Genomic DNA, 22,381 nt, shown 5'->3' with positions numbered 1-22,381 from the left:
TTCTGGTCTTTTATCCTAAGCAGACACCAGCTGCAAACTGTGTGATGAATGTAACACTTGTATGAGTTGTTGAGGATTAAATGTGTAAATCCTTCACCTGTTTACTCAGATCTGCTTATGTTGAAGCCACAAGGAAGATGATAAATCCACGAGCTCTCTCATAGTTTTTATCTATGCTAGAATGTGTTTTGATCAATTCCCTGAGACAGGTGATTAGTGAGACCCAAGGCATCCTAAAAACTCAGCTGCCTTGCTACAAACAGATGGAAGGCAAGATGCTTGCAGTCAGCAGCTCTGGCATGCTACCAGATCTCTTCAGTCCTGAGAGTACAGAGCTCTTGGCCTCCTGAGCACGGATGATTGTATCTCCTGAAACTCTCAGTAGTCCTTCTTCTGTGTCAAGTGCCTTTCCTTTCCAGTGTAGCTGCTCAGCTGATGTGAAGGTGAAAAATCAGGTTTGGCCTCCACCAGTCTGCCTCTGAAAGATGATTTCTTTGCTCTGTAAACGTGTTGATAATTTTACTCATTTGTCTTCAGAAACTGGGTGTGTTTCACTGTCTGATAGATACTTGCTTTTGTCTTTGCCTAGTCTGCTCTTCCCTGGCACCCAAGCCCCATGTCAAAGGAGAGGAGGTGGGTGGCTTCTAAGTGCTGCTGCCCTCCCCACCACCCCTCTCTGATTCATGCTAAAGCACCTGCAGCTCTCCATATCCATTGGCACTTTGGAATGCAGCCTATTCCCTGCAGCACAAAACAGCATCTTCCCATGTCCTGTTCTGCTCAGCTCTGTGTCCTGGGGATTTCAGAAGAGGAGGAGGATCATCAAAAGCAAGGATCATCAAAGCCTACTGGCTGTCTTCAGTGCATCAGTAACTTTGTTCTAGAACAATGGAAGAAAGAAACCTTTTTCAAAAAAACATTGTTGAATAAGTAGCAAGTTGGGATGTGAGCTTCTTTTTCTTTTAATGACTTGATTCTTTATGTCTTCAGATTCATATTTGATACAGTGATTTGCAATTAAGAGTTAGCATTGTTGGCATAAGAGTTCTGTGGTGCTCTCTTGTTGTGGCAGTGTTGCAATTTCAAGTCCTGACGCTGAAGTTTTGTTTTGTGTGACTGCAGTGAAAACAACAAGCTTTGTGTGGCATGGGGGAGAGGATATAGCATAAGGAAGATGGGCTTATCTGTGTGGTTCTGTTTGGAAGGCTTTGTGGAAGCAAACAAGCTGTATCCCAAGACAGTAATTATCTTTGTGTATTTGCGTGGATGAGGAGACAGAAACCTAATTGTGCGGGTGTAATTGAGGTGCTGTGCAGATATCTCGTGGGCAGATCATGGGACTTGCTGAGTTGCAAGTTACCAAGTCAAGCAAGCAACAGCTGTGCAGAGGGCAATCATTAAAATTAAGCCTCTGCTACTTTTCTTTTATGCTAGCAATGAGAATTTAGCATGAGGATGAGTTTTGGAAATGAGGTTTTGGTGTAGTTTTAATGCTAGTGGTCCCAAATTTGCATTCGTAAGACCAGGAGTTTTATTGAAGGAGTAGTTAAAGGGGTTTTCTATTACTTCTGCTCTGTGTACATGAACAAAAGTAAATCTTTTCACTGTTGCTACTTTCTTCTTGGAATGATGGAAACAGCTTTGTTCTGAAGCAGAAAACACAAGGGCTGTCCAGACATTGTAAATTACTGTGTAGAGCAAGGACTGAATTATACATACACACAAATAACTGCATCAATAAAAGGATTTCCTCAGGTTCAGGCTGGGCTTTGGGTACTGGCCCGGTTTTATCCTTTCGTTCAGTTTATGGTTTAGAACAGCAATTAAAGCAACTTAAAGTCAGTAGATGTGCTTTTAACATTAAAAGCATTAATTGTACAAGACTAAGTTCAGTCTCCACCTCCGGTTGCTCTGCACCCCAGAGTCTAGTTTAATTAGCAGTCCCTTTAGGATAACAGCATGCTCCATTTTCTTTTTGAGTTCTAATGGTCTATACTTTCTTCAGCATGGCAGCAGAAATCGTTCAGTAACATCAGTCAGTGCTTAAAATGAGAGTTTTTTAAGAATCATCTTGCAGCACTTAAAACTACTTGCTTGGGTGAGGTAACTACAGTATGGAGTATTAGCTCATCTGGCCAGGGAAAAACAGGAAGGTAGAGCTGCAACTTTTTAAAAACAGATTATGTAAGGAGTCAGTTTATTTTATCATCTGTTAAAAGTGGTATTAGAGGGGACAGAGGATGGAGAAGGGAAATCTTCTGTAGACTTGAGGTTTAAAACAATGGGATTAGTTTGAATTTTGATTCAGCTCCTCAGTAGGTCACCTCAGCTCTTCATCTTCTCAACCAGGTTAGTGAGTTGGGAGTGAGCTCTTGGGGCAAAGCACGTCAATTTTATATGTTAATACTTGACTCACATATAAAATCAACATGTTTGTGACCAGTGGGTCATTGTGCACAAGCTTCTGATTTCCCTTTGTTTCTCCTAAGGACTTAAGTATTATCTCACCAATGCACTGCATGTGCACTGAAGCTCCCCTACAAAAACTGTGCGTGTTCTGGAGGGTGCAAGGTGTCCCTGTGAATAAGGGGTGAAGTATTGTCAGGGCACCTCACTAACAAGTGCTGAAGCTGTAAATCCCTTTCCTTACAAATCTCTTACAGAAATATTCTGTTTTACCAGCTAGTAGTGGGAGAAGTGATCAGAGGAGGAGATTTTCTTCTAAAGGTTAGAGATTATAGTTGCAGCAGGTTGTTAAAGAAAAAATACTTGACAAATACTGATGTAGTTGTTGGGTGGTGGTGTTAAAACAAGTGTGTTGCTTGTGAACAAAGACAGTAATACCTTAATAGCTATGTTAACTGGTCATGACCAACCTTCAGTCACACCAAGTGAATTATGGCACAAGGAGATGAATGCCATTCATTTTAATGCTGTAAATGATCTTGAGAGTGTCTAGCATCCAGGTTAGTCACTGATCAGGGGAGGAAAGCTTAGAGTACTGGACTTCTTTTGAATGTCCAGCACATTACTGTGGTCTTAAAAGTTTGAGCCAGCTCTCTTGACCAAAGGCTCTTACGTGTGTTCTGAATTATTCTGTACAAGCTGGACTTCAGGATATTGTTACACATATTGAGGAGTTCAGCATACTTGTGTGAGCACCAATGTGGAAACAGGGTGGAACTTCGCAGACTTGTTGAAAAGTGTCTGTGTTTTCTGCCCAAGCCTTGAATGCTTTTAATTAGAGATTTGGTTTGTGCAGAAGTAGCAGCATTAATGAAGCTCAATGTTTCCTACTAAATGTAATCCAGCTCTATCATAATTGTTTTGCTAAGTGACCAAAATGAAAGCAATCTGTTTGATGACTTGCAGTTGCTGTCATCCTTTCATTGCTGTGCTGTAGTCCCATCATTGAGCACCCAGCTATGGTTAATTTTCAAGTTACTGCAAATAAATTATTTGAAAGTATAAATATGCTGTCCCTAATGATGTTTGTGATCATGGAAGGTTTGCTCATAGCTGAAATCTCTGGCTCAAAGACACACAGCGTTTAAATGCACTCTTTGCTTTGGTTTTTTTCTTTCCCCCACCCATTCTTCTGGGACTCTTGCTTCTTACAGAGGCTACGATGACCCCATCGAGACAGAGATGGTTGAAGAGAGGATACCTTACCTCCATGGTGGCTACGCAGCACCACTGGCACAGCCAGAGAGAGGAAGCATGGCCAGCATTGACCGGCTGGGGAAGCGTTCTCCCTCCATTGACAGCATTCGTAAAGACCCCCGGTGGAGGGACCCCGACCTCCCTGAAGTCATCGCCATGCTCAGCCACCCCATTGACCCGGTCAAGTCCAACGCCGCAGCCTACTTGCAGCACTTGTGCTATGAGAATGATAAAATCAAAAAGGACGTGAGGCACCTTAAAGGGATTCCTATCTTGGTGGGCCTGCTTGATCATCCCAAGCCAGAGGTCCATCGTAAAGCCTGTGGGGCTCTCAGAAACATCTCCTATGGGAAAGATAATGAAAACAAGGTGGCTATAAAGAACTGTGATGGGATCCCTGCATTGATCAGATTATTGCGAAAAACAAATGACATGGAAGTCAGAGAGCTGATTACAGGTCAGTGTCTGTAGTTTCTTTAATTAATTATTCTTTAGAATCCTATGGCCCTGCTCTGGCAGGGGGGTTGGACTCAATGGTCTCCAGACGTCCCTTCCAACCCCTAATATCCTGTGATCCTTTCAGCCTCAGGAATGAAGAATTTCTGGAGATTAGAATATTGAAGGAGAATTGAGATCACTGGCTGCAGCTGTTTCTAGCTGCACCAGGTTTGTGGAGTGAGAAAGCCTAAGGCAAACGTGCCCATCACAGGGAAATGGAGATCATCTGTGTATGTAGCATGCTCAGGTTTCACTGGCTGCTGGGAGATGGATGATGCTTCTTGGATGTAGCGTGTAACTGCATGTGGTGAGGTACTGAAGCTTAAATGAGTTATAGCAACTTCATTGACAGGTAATTTATTGTGCATTTGCCCTCAGCATGTTGTAGTCATGAGGTAAAATATGCTAATCTAGAACTTGCCTTGTTAATCTCTTAGAGAACTATTCCTGCTGCCACATCCACACCACTTCACATCGGTAGAATGGTCAGTCTCCTCAGGAATGCTTTCAGCCCCCAGTTTGGGGTTTCTGAGGCTGTGTATAAAGCTGCAGTGCTTCCAGGCTGGGAAACTCAGATTTTAAGGAGTATGGAGTCTGCTGTTGAGATGCTGTAGGTGTGGGGTTTGCTTGTTGCAATAATCAGAAGAGGGACAATAACGTTTTAAAGTTACTGAGTTAGTGCACGCTTTGCAGGGATTTTTCAATCACTTAGAACTCCATTATTCAACCTGGGTTTTATTTGAACTTAGTCTTTGGGTATCTTCCAAAAAGAACAATAAAGTATATGCCAACTTTCAGAGTTCAGCCATTAAGTGGAAGAGGGTGGAAAAGGATGTCAGCTCTTAAACTAAGGAGAAATAGATTGTACTTCAGTCTCCCATAACTCATGAGGAGTGAAATGGATTTCCCTTTCTCTTCTCTGAACCAGCTGGAGATGTTTGGATGGAGACCAGGACAGTTGCAATGAATTTCAGTGCCAGAACGGAATTTTTCAGGAAGTTTTGTGAGTGAAAATGGGTCCAGAGGTAACCATTTAGCTGCTTTATCAGTGCTGGATTCTCCAGGCAGACCCTGTTGCAAATATGGATTAAGCCATTAAAAGTAACCATCATAATTATGTAATCCCCTCCAAAAAGTTACAGCAGCTCTCCAAGTTTTTACTTGGCAATCATAATTCTCTGAGATGAACAGTGGCCTTGGGTGTTCCAAGTGTTCTTCTCCAGGCATTATAGGATGTTCAGCAAACTCAGTCTAAATATACAGCATAGAAACTAGCAGGATATTTTCCACTGAGCTGTCTGTTTTGTCAGAGAGTCTCTAAGCAGCCTGTGTTGGTTGTGCTTTGTCTCTTCATGGAAGCTCTGTAGGTAGTATTTATACTCCATTTGTTCCACTTGTTTAGTGTGATGGCTGACTTAACACTTATTTCTTTATTTTTAAATACTATCTATTTATCTACTGTTCTAGTTCACTCAAAACTCATTTCTAGAGTGCTGAAAAGGAATGAAGTTGTTTATTTAGATGCAAGGTAATAGAAGCCAGTCTATAATTTACTCTGAAGGAATATCATTATAATGCTAAGTTGTAATCAGTCACTTTGGAGATGGCAAAACCAAACTGGATGTTTTCACTTTTCACTCTAAATGGTGATTTCTTTGATTTCCCATTGATAATTATTTTTACAGTTCCAGTGCATTTTATTTGACAGTAGCTGCTGCTAATTAAATGTAGTATTTTTATTGCACTTTAGGTTTTGCTATTTAAAGCTCTTTATTTCCCCTTACTGAGAAACACCAGGAATACTGAGGGCATTAACCTAAACAGATGTCCAGTAACAGATGATGTGCATTTAATCTCTACCTAACCAGGAATAATTTCATTCCACTTCTAAAATGATACCGCCAGATCCGGTGTGAGATATTCAAGCATCAGTGTAGAAGAGAAGAGTATTTCAGCAATGCCTTTGTGACTGATGCTGGTGGGCTTGCAGTCAGTGTTCAGAGCCTCAGCTGATAGCATGGAATTGTCCATTCGAAAAATGAGCTTCAAAAGTCAGCTGAGAAACAAGAGCCAGCTTGAGGTGCAAAGGGAGCATTCAGCCAGGGCAGCTACAAAAGGACTTTTTCTGCAGGCTCAAAAATTCAGATCACAATTCTAATGGTTCTCATGGCAGAAATCTTGGCTTCCTATGTGGGTACTTTTCCTGAGTGATAAACCAAAGTCTACCTTTGCTATGAAAGTTTCTTACTCTCTCTGGAGTGAAATCTCTGGGGACTTCTGCAACAATGCAAGAAAAGAAAAAGAGAGGGAGGAAGGAAGAAAAGGAGAGGAGGAGGGAGGGAGAAAAAAGGAAGGAATAAGGATGAAAAGACAATGAGATACAGAGTTTGCTTTTTTTATTTCTTTAACACAACACTGCTTTTTGAAAGCTGACTAGTAATCATCATCTGGTCATCCCAGATGTGGACCAGTGACAAAAATAACTCCACCTTCCCAAGAGACTGAAGTAATTTATAGAAATTTAAATTCAAGAGCACTTCTGAAGCTTTTCTTCTCCAGGTGTGTGACATTGCCTGCAGGACAGGAGGTACATGGGAACATACCTATAAGACCTGTTATTTGCAGCTGAAGGGGGAGCTTTCTGGCAAAAGAGAGCATCATTCTCATCTAATTTGAGAGTCAGCCCTTGGCTTTAACAAAGCTCCATGGCCTCTGATTGACTTGATCGGAGGCAGCAGCCACAGCTGTCCAGAACAGTATGAATCAGGCTGCAGCCAGCTGGGTCTGGTCTGTGAGTTAATGGAGTGGGAAAAGAGCCACACCAATATTTTAAAAATACATCAGAGAGAGATGCAGTGGCCAGGGACTGTGATGAAGGAATCGGGCATGTGGTGTTCCATGCTGGTTGAGCAAGACTTGCTGCATCAGAAGCGTGTTCACTTGGCTGCTTCCTGGAATATATGTTTTGGAGAACCCAAGTTAAAGATATTGATGTGCACTTTTGGAAGCAGACTGAGTATACTGATACAACAATCCTGCCAGATAAAGCAAGGCTGGAGGTTTTTACTTGCAGATAGTGCTAATTTTAGCAGAGTTTGAAAACCTCTGTTGCCACCTCTATTTTACCAATCTGCAAATGGCACTAAAACACACTGTCCTTCAAGGTAAGGCATGTGAAGCATGGAAAAGTAGCTTCAAAACTCAAGGTGCATTCATAAAATACCACAGATCTCATTTTTCTTGCTTTTTGAAGTGTGGGATTCCAAAATGTTTCCCATCTACTGCACTGAAAAAAACGCTCCAACTATTTAACCATTACCTGCCATAAGCAAATCATGAGCAGAGCTGTGATGAGAAATATTCCTTGCATCCCTTTCTAGCCTTGGAACTGTACTGCTGAACTTTCAGTGGATCATTTTCTTGAGCAGTGGAGATAAATGAGGATTAAGCTGATAAGGAATTAAATCTGTTCTGATTGGGAAAGCTGCGAAAGTTTTATCTTGAGTGATAAGGGGAGTGGTGGGGTTTTGTTTTTGTTTTCTTTTGGGGTTTTTTTGTTTGTTTTGTTTTTTTTTGTGAAGGAAATGTCCTCATCAGATATGCAGGACAAAAATTCTGTTGCATTCTTTGAAAAGCAATCAGAAGTTGGTAGCTTTAATGAATAATTTTGTTCTTTGTGAGAAGATTGAAAGTAATTTTGTTGTTTAATGACATTGCACTGATTTTAAGTGGTGTAGAACGTGATTTTCCTGATGCTCTGTGTTGCCAAACTGGGTTTAATTGAAAAATGATTGACCTTCAAAATGGTCTGCAGAGGAAATATTTTGATCTAATACTCTAATAGAAACTTGCAGATTGATCAACTTGCTCAGAATTCACACCTTCTGGGCATTTATCTATGCTAAGATGCTGTCAGCTGATCAGACACTAACTTCTCTTTGAAGCACCCTGCTGTTCTAACATTTCTGATTACAGATGAACGTTCTCCTTGCATTTTCTTATTAGAAGGCTTTTCAGAAGATCCCCCTTCATGGTGTATTTTATGACACAGCCACCTTCCAGTACCTGGAGGTACTGGAGAGGGACTGTTTACAAAGGCCTGTAGTGATAGGATGAGGGGCAATGGTTTGAAATTAGAGAAGAGCAGATGCAGATCAGATGTTACGAAAAAGTTCTTTAGCACCAAACTGGATGCAGTATTCAAGGTGGGGTCTCACCAGAGCAGATCATGATTGTGATCATCTTCTGAAAAGCAATAGGTCATCTCTTTTCTCTAGTCCTAAAATTCGTGCTATCTGTGGTCCAAAAGGCCAATATTTGTAGTGAAAGTGCATGGAAAATACAGGTAACTCATTTCCCTTGGAGGTGGTGGTGATATTTTACACATTGGGGTTGAAGATACTGAAATCTAGACACAGGTGTTTAAGTCTTAAAGATTTGAGCATGGGAAAACTTTAGTACAATCCTGTCATAATAGAGCTCTTGGAATATTTTTGCTAGGTATTTTTGGCTTTTTAATTACATGTCTGCCTGATTCTTCTTAAGGAGTAAAATTTGCCTTTGTAGTTTTACTCTATAGATATAGACATTATACCACTCCTCCAGGAAAAATTGTTATAAATATCAATTGTTTGGTTTTGTTTCTTGCATAATGTATATTTTAGAGCAAATTTGTTAGGAAAACTAAAGGCTTTCTTCTACAACAAAATGAGGGCAATTAGCACTCTCTGCTTAGTTTTGAGATTTTTTTTTTCTTAGTATCCATTCTTTTGTGTTTTGCAGTGACAAAGGGTGATTTATTGTAACAGATACAAAGAGAGAATTAATTCATATTTCACCTATACAGTCTTGTTTGAAAGCTTAAAAAAAAAAAGTGGATTATAAAAATACCATCCAGTGTGTTGTCTGTGAATAGCAAGGATAATAGGCCAAAAAAATATGCAGTATTTTTGTATGGGTTTAGAAAAAGGCTGAAGGAAACATTATGGTGTTCATTCTGTTGTCTGCCTCAGAGTTTCTTTATTAATTAACATGGTCTCCAAAGTCTGAACAGATGCCTGGATTTTGTAAAGATCACTTTGAATAGGCGACAGCACAGCATTTGGCTTCTGAGGCCCTGCTAATCATCAGCCTTGGAGGTTGTTGTGTAAGTGGCAGTCACTACTTAAATGGAGATAAAATTCCCATCCCTGGTACCTGTCATGACCCTATATGGATAATACTCTGATATTAAAATAGGACTTTTGGCATTTCACACTTAGAACATCTAGCAGTGAGAGCCTGAGTGTGAAGGAGAGTTCCCACGAGATAGCTGCCTTGGCTCACGTGAGGTAGGAGTGGTGGCTCTGGCTGCTCTCCACACACTGCTGCAGCCTTTCCCTTGATGGGGTCCAGCCAGTCCCTGTCTTAGACCGTGCAAAAGCAACAGATCCAAAATCTTTCTCCAGTGATTTTTAAAAGTTTCAACTTCATATGTTTTAATGCCCCTCGACAGGACAAGGGGCAGTGGTTTGAAGCTGGAGTAGAGTAGATTTAGATTGGACATCAGGAGGAAGTTCTTCACAGTGAGCGTAGTGAAATACTGGAACAGGCTGCCTGGGGATGTGGTTGAGGCCCTGGCTCTGGAGACATTCAAGATCAGACTCATGGCCTTGGTCAGCCTGATCTAGTTAGAGGTGTCCCTGCTCACTGTAAGGGCGTAGGACAAGATGACCTTTGAGGATCTCTTCCGTCCCAATACAATCTGTGAATCTTGGAGTGATTGAAAGGGACTGAAACATAAAAGATGGAACTGAGCTGTTCTTCTGTGTTTTGATTTACACATATATGGTAAGGGGTGAGTATCTGCAATTTGCACAACCTCACAGTTGTAGTAATACAGAGAGTCCCTCAGGTTTATATTGTGTCCACTTAGGGAAGATTTCCTGTGTGCTCTGGGAAATCCAGCTTTTCTGTTTGATCTTGGAAATTTTGCTTCTCTTAACATTTTTCCTTGGAGATCAAAAGTGTGTATCTGGCTCCCCCCAAGCGTTGTTACTGATAGTTCTCAAATGCTACCAGGCTGGGCCTGTGCAGAAATTCTCTGAAGTGAATGTCCTGGTTTAGTCCTAACCTGCTGAGCAGTAACTGTCAGGACACTGATAGGGCTCTGTGGGAAGTGTTATTATGCAAGACTGGATATTTTTACTGCTAATCAAAAGTAAGCAGGACTCTTAAATTGTTCTGATGTTTGAGTTCTGTCTGCTTTGGCTCGTAACTGAGGTAAAAATGAAAAGACAGGGAAGTTTTGGGTTCCTTGTGGCACCAGGTGATTTGAACAGATACTATCTGTGACAGGAAAATGTGAAAGTAAGTAATAGAGAGGAGTCTCGAATGAAATATTGTCCAGTGGATCAGCGTAAGATCAATGATCCTCTATAAATTCATCCCTGTTTTTAAGATTTGCTCAAGGTACTTGTCTACTGCACTGGATGAATTTTTACTTTATGAGGTACAGCTAGACTTAAAATTTGTATATAGTGGAAAACCTCTATTGATCTCCAACAGCTCATCACATTAATGGTCCTAAGACCTGGTAACTTCAGAAATATCCATGTCATGATGAAAGTCCTTCCATGTTTTCAGAAATGCTTCTTTTACAGTGACAGTGGAATTTTCCCCAAGCTGTGTGCTAGTCCAGCATCTCATCAAGTGGTTTTGCCTTTTCATTTAGTTTTGTGATTTAACCTTCTCCGAATCAAGGGATTCTATTTAATCTAGAGATTTTAAATAGTGATTATTCTCTTGTTGTTTAATAATCACTCTTTCTCCTGCAGGTACCCTGTGGAACTTATCCTCCTATGAGTCCTTGAAGATGGTCATCATCAACCATGGTCTGCAGACCCTTACCAATGAGGTGATTATACCCCATTCTGGTTGGGAGAGTGAGCCTAATGAGGACTCTAAGCCTCGTGATGCTGAGTGGACAACTGTCTTCAAGAACACTTCTGGTTGCTTACGGTAAGACAGAACTGAGGAGTGTTTATCTGTTCACCACCTCCTCTGTTGGGAATTTTGGTCAATACTACTTTCACTGGAAGTGAAGTATCGTTTTTCTTTCGCTCCTGCAGAAATAACCCCCTTTCAGCAGCCACAATAGCAGGAGGTACTGGCCTGCCATGAATTCTCTTATTGTAGGACTTGTCAATTTAGGTCTGTCTGGTGGGGGGTCAGTGCAAAGAGTAGGTCCATTGTCCAAGTTGGGGGAAGTGGATCTATATAGGGTGGTGTATAATATGATGGAGAGTGATGCAGGTAAGGTTAACCATCAAGGACAGAAAAAGCCCCAGGTACTGAGAACCACACTTGTATTTGTCTGCTGTACTGTGATCACTGAGCTGATTCTGCAAACATTCCTTCCCTTGGTGGCACTGGTTTTATTTGAAACGTGTGTTTTCAAGTGACTCCCTTCTTGGGTTTGGGCCTTGTTCTATGAAAAGGCAGCTTTTTGCAGATTGTGGGGAACTGCTGTCATGGAATTACATTGAACCTGAAGTGTGGATCCAGTTTAACCTAACTGTTTCTTGAGCTTGTGGTCTCTAAATTGCAGTAGCTATTCCCCTGAGCAAGTACACAAACGAAGAACGTAGTGAAAAGTGTTGCTGAAATTATTTGCAGTCCCACTGGAACCTGAAGTCCTTTAAGGAAGTTCCAGACATAGGTTTTTACTTACTGTTGTCTGCTATTCTAATAATGCCCTGCAAGAGGAAATTAGTCAGGGAGGAGGGAGGAGAGGGGAATCAAAGAATTATCTGAATAAGTAAGAGATTCTCCAGTAAGTGTAAACAATAAATTGATCATTTGTAGACTAACCTAAATCTCTATTAGTACATGTGGATCCACTTGAACTTCTGTGTTTCAGGATAGCTTTGAGTAGGGGTTGTTTTCTGGTTGGGTTTTTAATTTTAAGGTAAGGTACTGGTTTTACAGGATGTTCAAAGCTTGTGCCACTTTAGACATCATATTTTTAAGGCTAATGGAGGGTTGTGAGGCAAAGTAGTACTGAGATACATTAGAGAATTTGAATTGGAGGTAATTAAAAGTGCATCAGGACAGCAGCCAGTGAATGGTGACTGCTTTTGTTCTTGAAGGGGGAAATGTATTTCACTCCTTTCATCTGTGGTTGGCTGTCATAGTCTTGGAGGACTATCTGCTTCCTCATGGAAAATTTGAAGCTTCAGTCAGATGTGAGGCAAGGTGATTCCATGCTTGAAAGTAGTTGCTTAAGGTGAATGGTGAGAAGTATAGCAGGGAAAGGTAACCTGAAAAAGGTGATTGTTCCATGTCTTTTTATTTTGCCCTGGAGAGAGCATCCTCTTGCATAGGAATTGTGAAGGACTGTCTTGATGTCTCCTTGCTTCTTACAGTGAGTTGGTGAGTCCAGGCCAACAGGCAGAGTTGCAGGAGTTGGTCAGATATGAACTTAGAACTGATTTACTTCTTGTTACAGCATTGCTGATACTACATACCTTATGTATGTAATGTCAGGATAAAAATAGACTTGCCAAAAGTAATTTTGTTACCACTGTTGGAAATCATTTTGCACTTGTTTGTTGAAATCCTCCGCAGCTCTTTCTTAAAAGCATCGGGAAGATAAGATACTTAACACCAGCAGAGAACAAATTGCTTCAGCCATCTGTCTTGACAGACACCAGTGTTTAAAAAACCCTTTTCCTACTTTTCTGTTGTTGACTGGGTAGCTGGTCCTAGAAATTCAATTTTCCATGAATGGAGCTTACTGCAGACTACACACTGTTTACCAATTTGATAGTTAATTGGGAGGTTGGTCCCCCTGATGGTGTGCCAGCCTTCTTTGTCCCCTTTGGAAGTGAGCCTTAGGTGTATGCTGTGTTCTCTTCCAAAGCAACTGAGAGAATCTTTGAAATTCTGAGCTTTCAGCTGTCCTTGCAGTTTAGATACCTAAGCAGGAGACAGGCACACTGCATGCAGGATGTCATCCATTTCACTATCATATTTTCACTTAATGAAGTTTATCAACAGATGGGGGTGAGTTTGTTTCAAACTCAGTGATTCACAGCATGAACAGCCAGTTAATTATTTTGCCTTTTGTTTTTGTTTTTTTTATAAACTGCTCTCTCATCTTTATTTTGTTCTTAATCTGGGTCTCTTCTTTGATAATGTGGAGCCTTGGAAACATTTACTTCAAAATAATTGAAAATGAGTAACTAAAAAACAAAGCAAATGAGAAAAAAACCAAAACAAAACCACAAACAAAGAAAAATAATACACAAAACCACCCCAACACCAAAAAAAAACATCAACAAAACCAAAAATCCCAACACTTACTTGATTCTACCTCCTCTGTAAGTCCTGATCTATCCCATATTCCTTTCCAGTCCCATCCTATCAACAGGACTTTTTTTTGCCCTGTGTCTCCCTCCTCACTTTGGGATTTCAGGTGCTGGTGTATGTCCAGGTCTGAGTTAAGGCAGGGTGAATTGTATCCTATGTAGTCAGCACAGCCTGCATGTGCCCATGGGTGGAGTAATGTCTGGTATTAGCAGTGCAGTGCTCCAGGTGTATGTGGGATGGAAGGATGCTTTAGCAGAGGGGTGAATAACTGGGAGCAGTTTCTTAGCAGACATCTGTACCTGCCCCAGAGATGCTTCTCCTGGGAATTAACTTTTCAAGGTAAGAACTGTGATTCATGCACTCATCTTGCCCCTTCCCTAAAGCTGAGGTAGCTTAATGGACTTTGTATAGTCTTGCTTCCTGCCCACCTTTGGAAATAACAGCAATCCATCTGTGATGCTTGATGTGGAATTTCATTTGTATGGACAAAGGGCTGGTGCTCAGGAATGGATGTGCCTGAGCTACTGTTTGAGAAAAGTCCTGTGCACGATACTGAGTAACACTGGACCTGGAAATCAGAGAAATTGTGCAAAGTTTGTGCAGAGTTTGTTGTTCTCAAGAAAGCCATTCAATACTCCCTCTTATACCAGGAGTTGAATAACTCTGGGGTTGCATTTGATACTTAATTACATCCATACCAAACTACCACAGCTAGCTGACAATCTACTAAGAATCAAAGCCAGGCCCTGGGCAACCTGCTCTAGTTGAGAATGTCCCTGCTGGCTGTGGAGAGGTCGGACTAGACCTTTGGAGGTCCTTTCTGGCCTGGACTATTCTATGATTCTAAAACAAGAAAAGGCAACTGTTTAAGTTTGAGATTGGCTTTGCAGACCAGTTTACCTTAAGGGCTCCTCCTCCTGTGACTGTGGCTAATATAAGGAATCACCTGGAACACAACAAATGGGCTCTGTGTGCCATCCCACTCTTACTTGGCTCACTAAAAACTCTCTTTGAACAAATGCTTTTGGAATTCTGTATCCCCCTTTGCAAAATAAAGATTTAACAGCATAGGCAATTTGCAAACTGACTGATAATGAAATTCATGAGGTGCTTTTTCTGTAGTCTTTACCAAAAAACACTGAAATGTTCAGAAACTGTGCAGGTGGTGATAATTTTGTCTCCATTCTCATCCTGACATCAGGCAAAAAGTGTTTTCTCTTACACTGCTGTGTTCTGTTCCTAGGGGCAGACCCAATATGATAGATCTGCAGTATCTGTAATAAGTTTACTACTTAAAATGGGTAGATGCTGCCTTGGATGTAATTTTATGAAATAAAGATGTTCTTATAGTCAGGTGAACCTGTTGAGAGAAATAAATGTAATGGAAATCTGAAAAGGAGCAGTAAAAAGACAAAGCGAAGACTGATTTATTGAGATTAAGTGGGGGTTTTGATTATGAAAAAGTAGGACTGGAGAAGTAGTAAGAAAGAGATTTGTTAAGAGAATCATTAAATGTGTGCAGATGTTCCTTTATTTCATTTGGAGTACAAGTTCCATGTCTTTGCATTGCATTTTATTCTTTTAGGTATGTGGAGAATGTCTCTTCTAGTAACTGTCTTTTTATTTTTTTAAACCCCTCAATGCCTGCTGGGATTTGCATTCCAGAAGCATTCATTTTTAAATTGCACTCTCTTCCAGTTTAAATAATGTCATCATTTGGTGCTTCCTAACAAGGCCATTTCATGATCCTTCCCTACAGCTTTGACCCAGACACATGGGGGTGCTTTATGAGAAGAGTACAAGCTGAATCCCTTACAGGGCTGATGGAGCTCACTTGCACCCTGGCAGGGCCAGAGGCTTCACTGTCTCCCCAGGTTTCTTCTGAGGTGCTTCTCTGTTTTAGAGGGGAAGTGCCATATCTGTGGGTCAGCTGCGGTCATGGGTTTTTTTTTTTCTTTTTTTTCTTTTTTTTTGGTGTAGGTATACACCATGATTTCTGCTTCTCTGGAAGCAGCAAGAATTTTAATGATTTAAAACTGAAATTCATTCTGGGCTTAATTGCTGCTTTCTGCCTAATTACTTTTAATTCTCCCTTGGATTTTTTCACTTCTAAGAGGACAGAGCAGAACTTAGTTCTTAAATTGCCAACTTTCTAGCCTGATTCCTGTGCTAAACTGACCTGCTGTCAACAAATGTTAAATGAATTAATTTGCATAGCAAACAGATGCAAAGTGCTCCTTTTTCCAGGGTACCATCTGTAGTTGCAGCATTTCTTGTCAGTTCTCCAAGTACACAGCAATTCACATTCACAAATAGCCCCAGGGTTCAGAGACCTGGCCATGGGCGTACAAACACAAACAAACTGCACCCACTTGACTTCCACTAAAAACATGCATTCTTCAGATCAGAACTGCACATAACAGCTTGTCCAACATCAGCTCCTGAGAAGAGAAGGGACAGCCTGATGGTTAAAGCTGTAATAAGGGACTTGAGAAGTACAGATTTAATTGCTGTTCTGCTGCTATTCTGGCAATTAATGATATAAACCTTTTTGAGGTCTAATTTTTTAATAGCCCTATGTCCCCCTGGTTTTGGTGAGATTCAAGCTCCTAAGTGCTTGAGTGGATCTGAACTTCAGTCACTGATCTTCACTCTCCTGTCTTTAGTGTGGGATTGGCACCTTTGTCCTTACCTTCCCCTGAAGTTGGTAAATACCAGTAGTTCAAGGAGATTGAAGTGGTTGATCCTAGAGACAAGAAGAGAGGATAAGCACCTCCTCTAGGTAGAAATTAAGAGTCTGTTCTCATGGAATCAAAACCTAAGAGTTATGATAAGTGTGAGATACGATGATTGAAGGTGAGATGAGAACTCTGTAGTTTCAGAGCTGAAAACAAACTCTGCCAGGATAACAAATGATCTGTAAGTGTCTGCAGGCTCCTGTTACGTACTTCAAAGGAAAGAGGACTGCAGGCAGTTGATGGTAAATCATTAACACTTGGGATGTACCAAATAAAGGTTTTGTATGAGAATATTTTCAGCCTTTTTTTGAGGAGGTCAGAGAGCATTAAGATCCATGCATGTACACCTTGTGCTGCAGGTGTAACTGGCAGTGCTTCAGTCATACCTAACACTGCATAAGGGAAATATCTATATATTGTAGATGTGTGTGTGCCTGCAACCACCTACAGCACACCTTATTTGGAGCTGGAGTGTCTGCAGCTGAGGCACATGGAGGTAAAGAAGGCCACAAAACCTGTGGTGTTTTGGCAGAAAAGTTCTCTGTATTTGCACCTCGGAAACGACTTTATGGATGTGTCAGTGATACTGGTGTGTCCTTTTTTTTTTTGTACATCTCTGCATGCTGAATTTGAGGAAGGGAAGAAGGGCTGTCAAAGGCAGGTGCTTATGCCTTCCTTTCCTGTTAATGATTAATGTGTGGCTTTTCTCTGAAGAAAAGTGCTTGGGAATTAGAGCATCCAAAGTGAATTACCTTCAAGCTCTATCCATCTTTAAATCCTGTAGGCGTGATGATAGTATGTGGTGACAGTCACATAATATTTGTCCTACCTGCACTCTCATATACTTGAGGCAGCCTTCACCTCCAAGTGACTGAAGAAAGAAGGCACTTAAGTGCAAATCTTTGACCTGGAAGCGCTGTCTGGTGAAAAGCAGAGCACAGGAGGTGAAGCTCAGGTGATGCTGCTGCAGTGTTGCCAGCCAAGCTACCTTTGGTGTTCAGAGGAACTTTGCTTATTGAAGCATGGCAGGATAGAGAAGATACCTAAATGTGAGTTTTCAGGTGCCAGCTTTTTATTTTGTGCTTTTTATGAGCAGCAAATTAGTAATTGAGCTTCATGAGTCTAGCATTAGTACAAAGCCCTCCTTGCAGCAGCTGCATTTCTCCCCCACTGCAAAAAGGATTCTTAGACTAAGTCCTGTGTTTGACTTCTCTTCTTAGTTGTTCTCCCTTATCACAGTTCAAGAGGTCCTTTTGTATTCTTTTGTAGGGCAGTTGTTTAACCAGAAGGCTGGAGAGAACTTCTTACAAAGCTTAGTGCTTTCCTGTCCCACCAGAAGTGGTGGGGGAAGGTGCTGTCTCTGTCCACCCACACACCATGCTTGGAGGCCTGTTGCACTGCACTCAGGTTGTTTTCATGCTGGTTGCAGCCTTTCAGAGACTGCTGCTCCAGAAACTGGAACTAATGATACTATCAGTGGTACTTCTGAGCTGGACTTCCAGTGAAAGAATAGCTTTAGAAAAAAGATAACAAACAAATTTGCTGGTAAACCTTCACTTTGGAGGCAGCAAGCAGGATGGAAAAGGGAGAAGCTTATCTGCCCAACCCAAACTGGAAAAAAACCAACTCAAATTAAAACCCCACACAACAGAGAAGAGTGAGCAAAGGCACTTTCTTAATTAGCTTACTGATACTGTGCAGGATCACAGCATATGGCTGTCCTGGGGCTTATATGACGAGCAGAGCGTTTAATTCGTGCTAGTAAGGAGCTGTTAGGGTTGCTCCTGACAGTTCCTGATGTTTAGCTTGTAATATAAATAAATTATGCATAGATTTTAGCAGCAGAGACATAACCTAGTTACATGCAACCTTAATGCTTTACAATCAAATCTGGAGTATAAATTTAAAGTTGTGCACTTGCTTATTGCCTTCTGTCATTACTTAGGAATGAATCTAGGTCCCTTCTCCCTTGGCTGTCAGGAAGGGAGTCTATGAAAATGTCTGTCATTGTGGTGGGATGAAGAGCAAGAGCGAAAGCAAGCTCACTACAGTCACTGTGAGGGGCATAGCTGGCTTGGATGGCAGGTGGACCGTGATCCTTTGTTATATAAATGCCATCTCCTTTTCATGATTTCAAGATTCTTTTTGCATTGCAGCAAGAATGTGTGATAAGGAAGCAGAGCTCCCTAGCCTTTCCTCCAAGCAGAGACTGGAGTCATTTGGAAGTTAAGTAGCTGCTGGGCATCATGGAATTTTTGTGTAGTGTTTCTGCGTCATTTTGCATTACAGGAGAGCAAGCTAAGGCCCCCCCAAGTAGGTCGTGCAGGAAGCAACAAGTCAGCATTTTACTGAAAAGGTACTGCACAGTGCATTGGATGTAAAAAGCCACAAATAACAGAGGATGGACTTGAGATCTGTACCTTGTTGTTAAGCTCTTCTCTTGGCTCTTGAGCCCCTGCTTACTGCAGGTAGCTCTTACAGGCAGTGCTGATGTGAACACTAGACATGTAACTCTGCTTTGTACATCTCTTGTCTGTGCCAGTGTCACTGAAGCACAGACTAAGCTTGTGAAGTCCTTTTTCAGGGGTAGCTGCCCTGGTATGTCCTCTTTTGAGCTTCTGGCCAAGTAAACAAAACCAATCTTTATTCCAGTAGCTGGAAGGGGTTTACACGCAAGGCAACTGGCAGTGCTCCACTGGATGCTTAAGTGGAGCAGAAGTCTCCAATGGGATCTGCTTAGACCTGGTACACCTTTTCTCAGCTGAACAGCTGCTCCTTACCTAAGGTCACCATCAGCAGAGCTCTCCTGTCTTTCCATTCATTTCATATGGATTTTGGCTGCTTCTTATTTTCTTTACCACATTTCCTGCTTGATTTCTGATTCAGCTGTCTGCTGCCAAACCTCATTGTGTTGTATGGTGTCTGACCAGTGCTGCCTTGATCAGGCTGTCTTTCTGTCAAAGGCATCTGCTTTCTTTTTCTCTCTTATTTTTACAACAATGAACTTATTACCAATTAAAATTTCTGGTGTTTCGTGTGAGCCGAAGTATGGAATTCATTCTGTTTCTTCATGAAATGATGGAAGAATTTTTAACTGCTGTACATTTCTTCTTTGGGACATTCAGTACTGAGAAATCTGCTCAGAAATAGAGTACACTTACTGCAATATTATTTATCAATCTCATTTTGTTGACATCCAGACTTCTTAATAGTGAAACAGAGAATGGGGTGTGGAAGGGTGTCTTTACAACTAATATATTTAAATTAGACTTGTGAGAACCTTGTAACTACATAGTTACTTTTTACCCTAGCAATACAAAAATAGCCATTAGCAGGTTATTTGTAATGATAAGATGTAGGATTCATTTGGGCAATCTGAGACCCTGCAGTGTACACAAAGATGCTGTTGGAAAGAGCTTGTTGCTGTCATAGCTGCAGCTCTCCTCCACACTTCTTCCAGAGAAAGGTGGAAATGTTTCTAGGAGCATATAATAAAAAATTTCCAGTTCAGCCTTCTATTTATATAAAAGAAGTCCCCAACCTGTTGTCTTCATCCCCTGCTGGATCTCTAAGCAAAGTGCTTCTTACACCCCCTGAGCTGATGCAAGGATGGTTAAGTGTTCAGTAATACACTAACCTCTGGCTTTCAGCTTCATGTGCAGCACTGTGAGGTAACAACTGATGTCCCTTTTCAGCCAGGTGGCAAACAGCAACAGCTTTGGAAATACTAGTTTTAATGTTCAGAGAAAAAAAATGTGTCTTTTTGACGCTTGTGTTTTCAAGTTTCTTTATAATTGGGGGGGAGGGAACTATCAAACCCCCAAAACTCTCCATTTTGTCTTTCAGATTGTTAGGGAGAGCACACTGGGGGCATTGATATATGATTGGCTTTGAAATAATGAAAATTAAGTGCCATGCATTTAATTACTTTTGAATGTTTTCTCCTGAGGATAATTTTGGTGTGTGGCACAGGCACACAGCTCTCCTATCCTGAAGGTAATGAATACCAACTCTGTTTTGCAGATGTAAATGTTATATTCAGACTTGCATCTTATTGAGAAGACTATTTGGTGCTAATAACCTCATCTACAGTATGAACAGATTTCTCAGCACGTTCCCCACCATTTTCTGAAGCCTGTAATGCCACCAGACTGGATTCCTAGCCTGATGTGTTTCTGTGCTGCTAGGTATTTACTTTCACTTAAGGTTTACTCAGTGCCCCTCTGTTTTGTTTTCCCAGGAAAAGCATATATTTGAACAGCCTTACAAATCCTCTTTTACTAGTCCTACATACAGTCTGAACTCCAAAAATTTGAGGAAGAATCCAGGTTTCTTTTTCCAACTAAAGAGTGGGGATTTAGTCTCTAGAGTGAGATTTGTGCTTTACTTTTTTACATAAAGTCAGTCATACAGTAAATGTCCTTCCTGCATACTTTGAGTAACAGGGATGGGTATTCCATGTCTTGTTTCTAGAGTTGCTCTTTTGAGTGTGCTATATATTCACAGTAATCACACTGGGAAGCTTTCTGTTGCCCCTTGAAGTGTGATGTGAGGAAGATACTGCTGATGTTTTTAAAGTACATTTTTTTATTTAATGGACTCTTGGGAAAGTATTGAAAAGCAGGGGAAGCAGCAGAGGCCTCTTTGGAGGTGAAGAGACAAGGCAAGAGAAGCAGGGTGTACAGAGCACCAGAGATGACTGGCAGGTATCATTCATCCCTGGTTTGTGTAATCAGGCAGATCCTCCTCCCCATTCCCACCCATTTGAACAGGCAGTCAACTTTATTTTCATTTGTAACAGCATTTTGCCTATCATCACTGCCTCCAAAACCCTATGGAGTTCCTGTTTCAAGTTGTTCAAACATATCCTCATCTGTAGACGGGTTTGATATTAAACTGCCCCAGCAGGCAAGTCACTGAGATAAAGTGTTTAATTCCAAGATCTTGGTACTGTTCCAGTTGTTGCATGGCAACAGAGTTAACAGAGTTCAGAAGCAACTCAGCCAGGGTTTTGGCTTCCTATTCTGTTTGGTGTCTGGTATCAAACACTCCAACCAGCAAAGAATGAATTTCTTCTGATATAAAAGGATGCTTGTCTGATGTGCAGAGAAGTTTAGTGGAAAGCAAAACTCTGCTTGATCCAAGTCTGGATGTGCTATCTTGCTATCTGTCTGTTGCATGAGCTTCAGGAACTTTCTGTCCTGGGTTAGGCTTTGCATTCCTCCTGTGGTGTGTTGCCCTGTGTGAGATGACTGCAGATTCTCTGCTAACGGCTGCTGCAATCTCTTGCCTTTTACTTTGAAAGTTTCCTTTGGAACATGATTTTATAACATCCTCAATTCCATAACATGTAGTAGATCTATAAGATGCATCCAGACCCATTCCAGTGCAGATGTGAAATCAGAAGGTACTATTCCTGACTCCAGCCAGTGGAGGACAATATCTGGTTGGCTGTTCCATTGCCGTTTCTATCCTTTTCAATGATCAATACTAGCACTCTCTCTCTTGTCCATGTGGTCACTTCTGTCTCCATGCTATAGCCCCTTCTGAAGATCCAAGATGTGAATTTGATCGATGACTGCCAGGTGATGTTCTTCCAGGATGTAGATAGTAGAGTCTCAGCGTCTTAAGATAAAGGCAACCTGGCATTTTTCTGGGTTGCTGGAGCTCTTGAAAGTTGCTTTGGACTTTGCAAACAAACCGTGGGAGCGGTTCTCCTGGGATTGCCAGATGAGAACCTGCTCAAAGTGTACTGTCTTCATCTTCACCCTGCTTGCCTTTGCTTTAGTGATTAGTTTGGCATACTTGTGCATGTGTCTGAAAGGCAAATATTCCTGGGACTGGGGACATCTTTGCTGCACTTTGCAGTGTTGGAGCAGCAAGAAGAGCAGGCTCTCTGAAGCAGGTGCTGATCTCCCTGATCTTCCCGAGATCTGTTAGCTAGACTTTTCTGGAGCAGGTGAGCTGAGCTCTCCAGTAGGGCTGGATTGTAGTTACAGACATGGAATTGGTTTTGTTGTTCCATGTTAGATAAATCCCATGGGCCACAGGAAACTGCATTACCCAAGGAGGGAGGACTAGCAGAGTCCCAGGAGTGTTAGGTATTTATAGAGCAGATGTTTCTGCATGAG

General features: G+C 41.4%; 1 protein-coding gene across 1 annotated transcript in view; it reads left to right on the top strand.

The window, feature by feature from the left end:
* ARVCF (ARVCF delta catenin family member) overlaps positions 1 to 22,381 on the top strand; it is a 151,864-nt gene that overhangs the window by 80,725 nt on the left and 48,758 nt on the right. The window contains exons 5-6 of the mRNA XM_054392879.1: positions 3,621 to 4,120; positions 10,977 to 11,160. Of these exons, the coding sequence (XP_054248854.1) occupies positions 3,621 to 4,120; positions 10,977 to 11,160 (684 nt within the window). The remainder of the gene's footprint in view (positions 1 to 3,620; positions 4,121 to 10,976; positions 11,161 to 22,381) is intronic.

Source organism: Indicator indicator, chromosome 26 (genome assembly GCF_027791375.1).
Source record: "Indicator indicator isolate 239-I01 chromosome 26, UM_Iind_1.1, whole genome shotgun sequence".
Taxonomy (NCBI): Eukaryota; Metazoa; Chordata; class Aves; order Piciformes; family Indicatoridae; genus Indicator; species Indicator indicator.
Note: the sequence above shows the minus strand (reverse complement) of the source record. Positions and strands in the feature narration are given on the sequence as shown.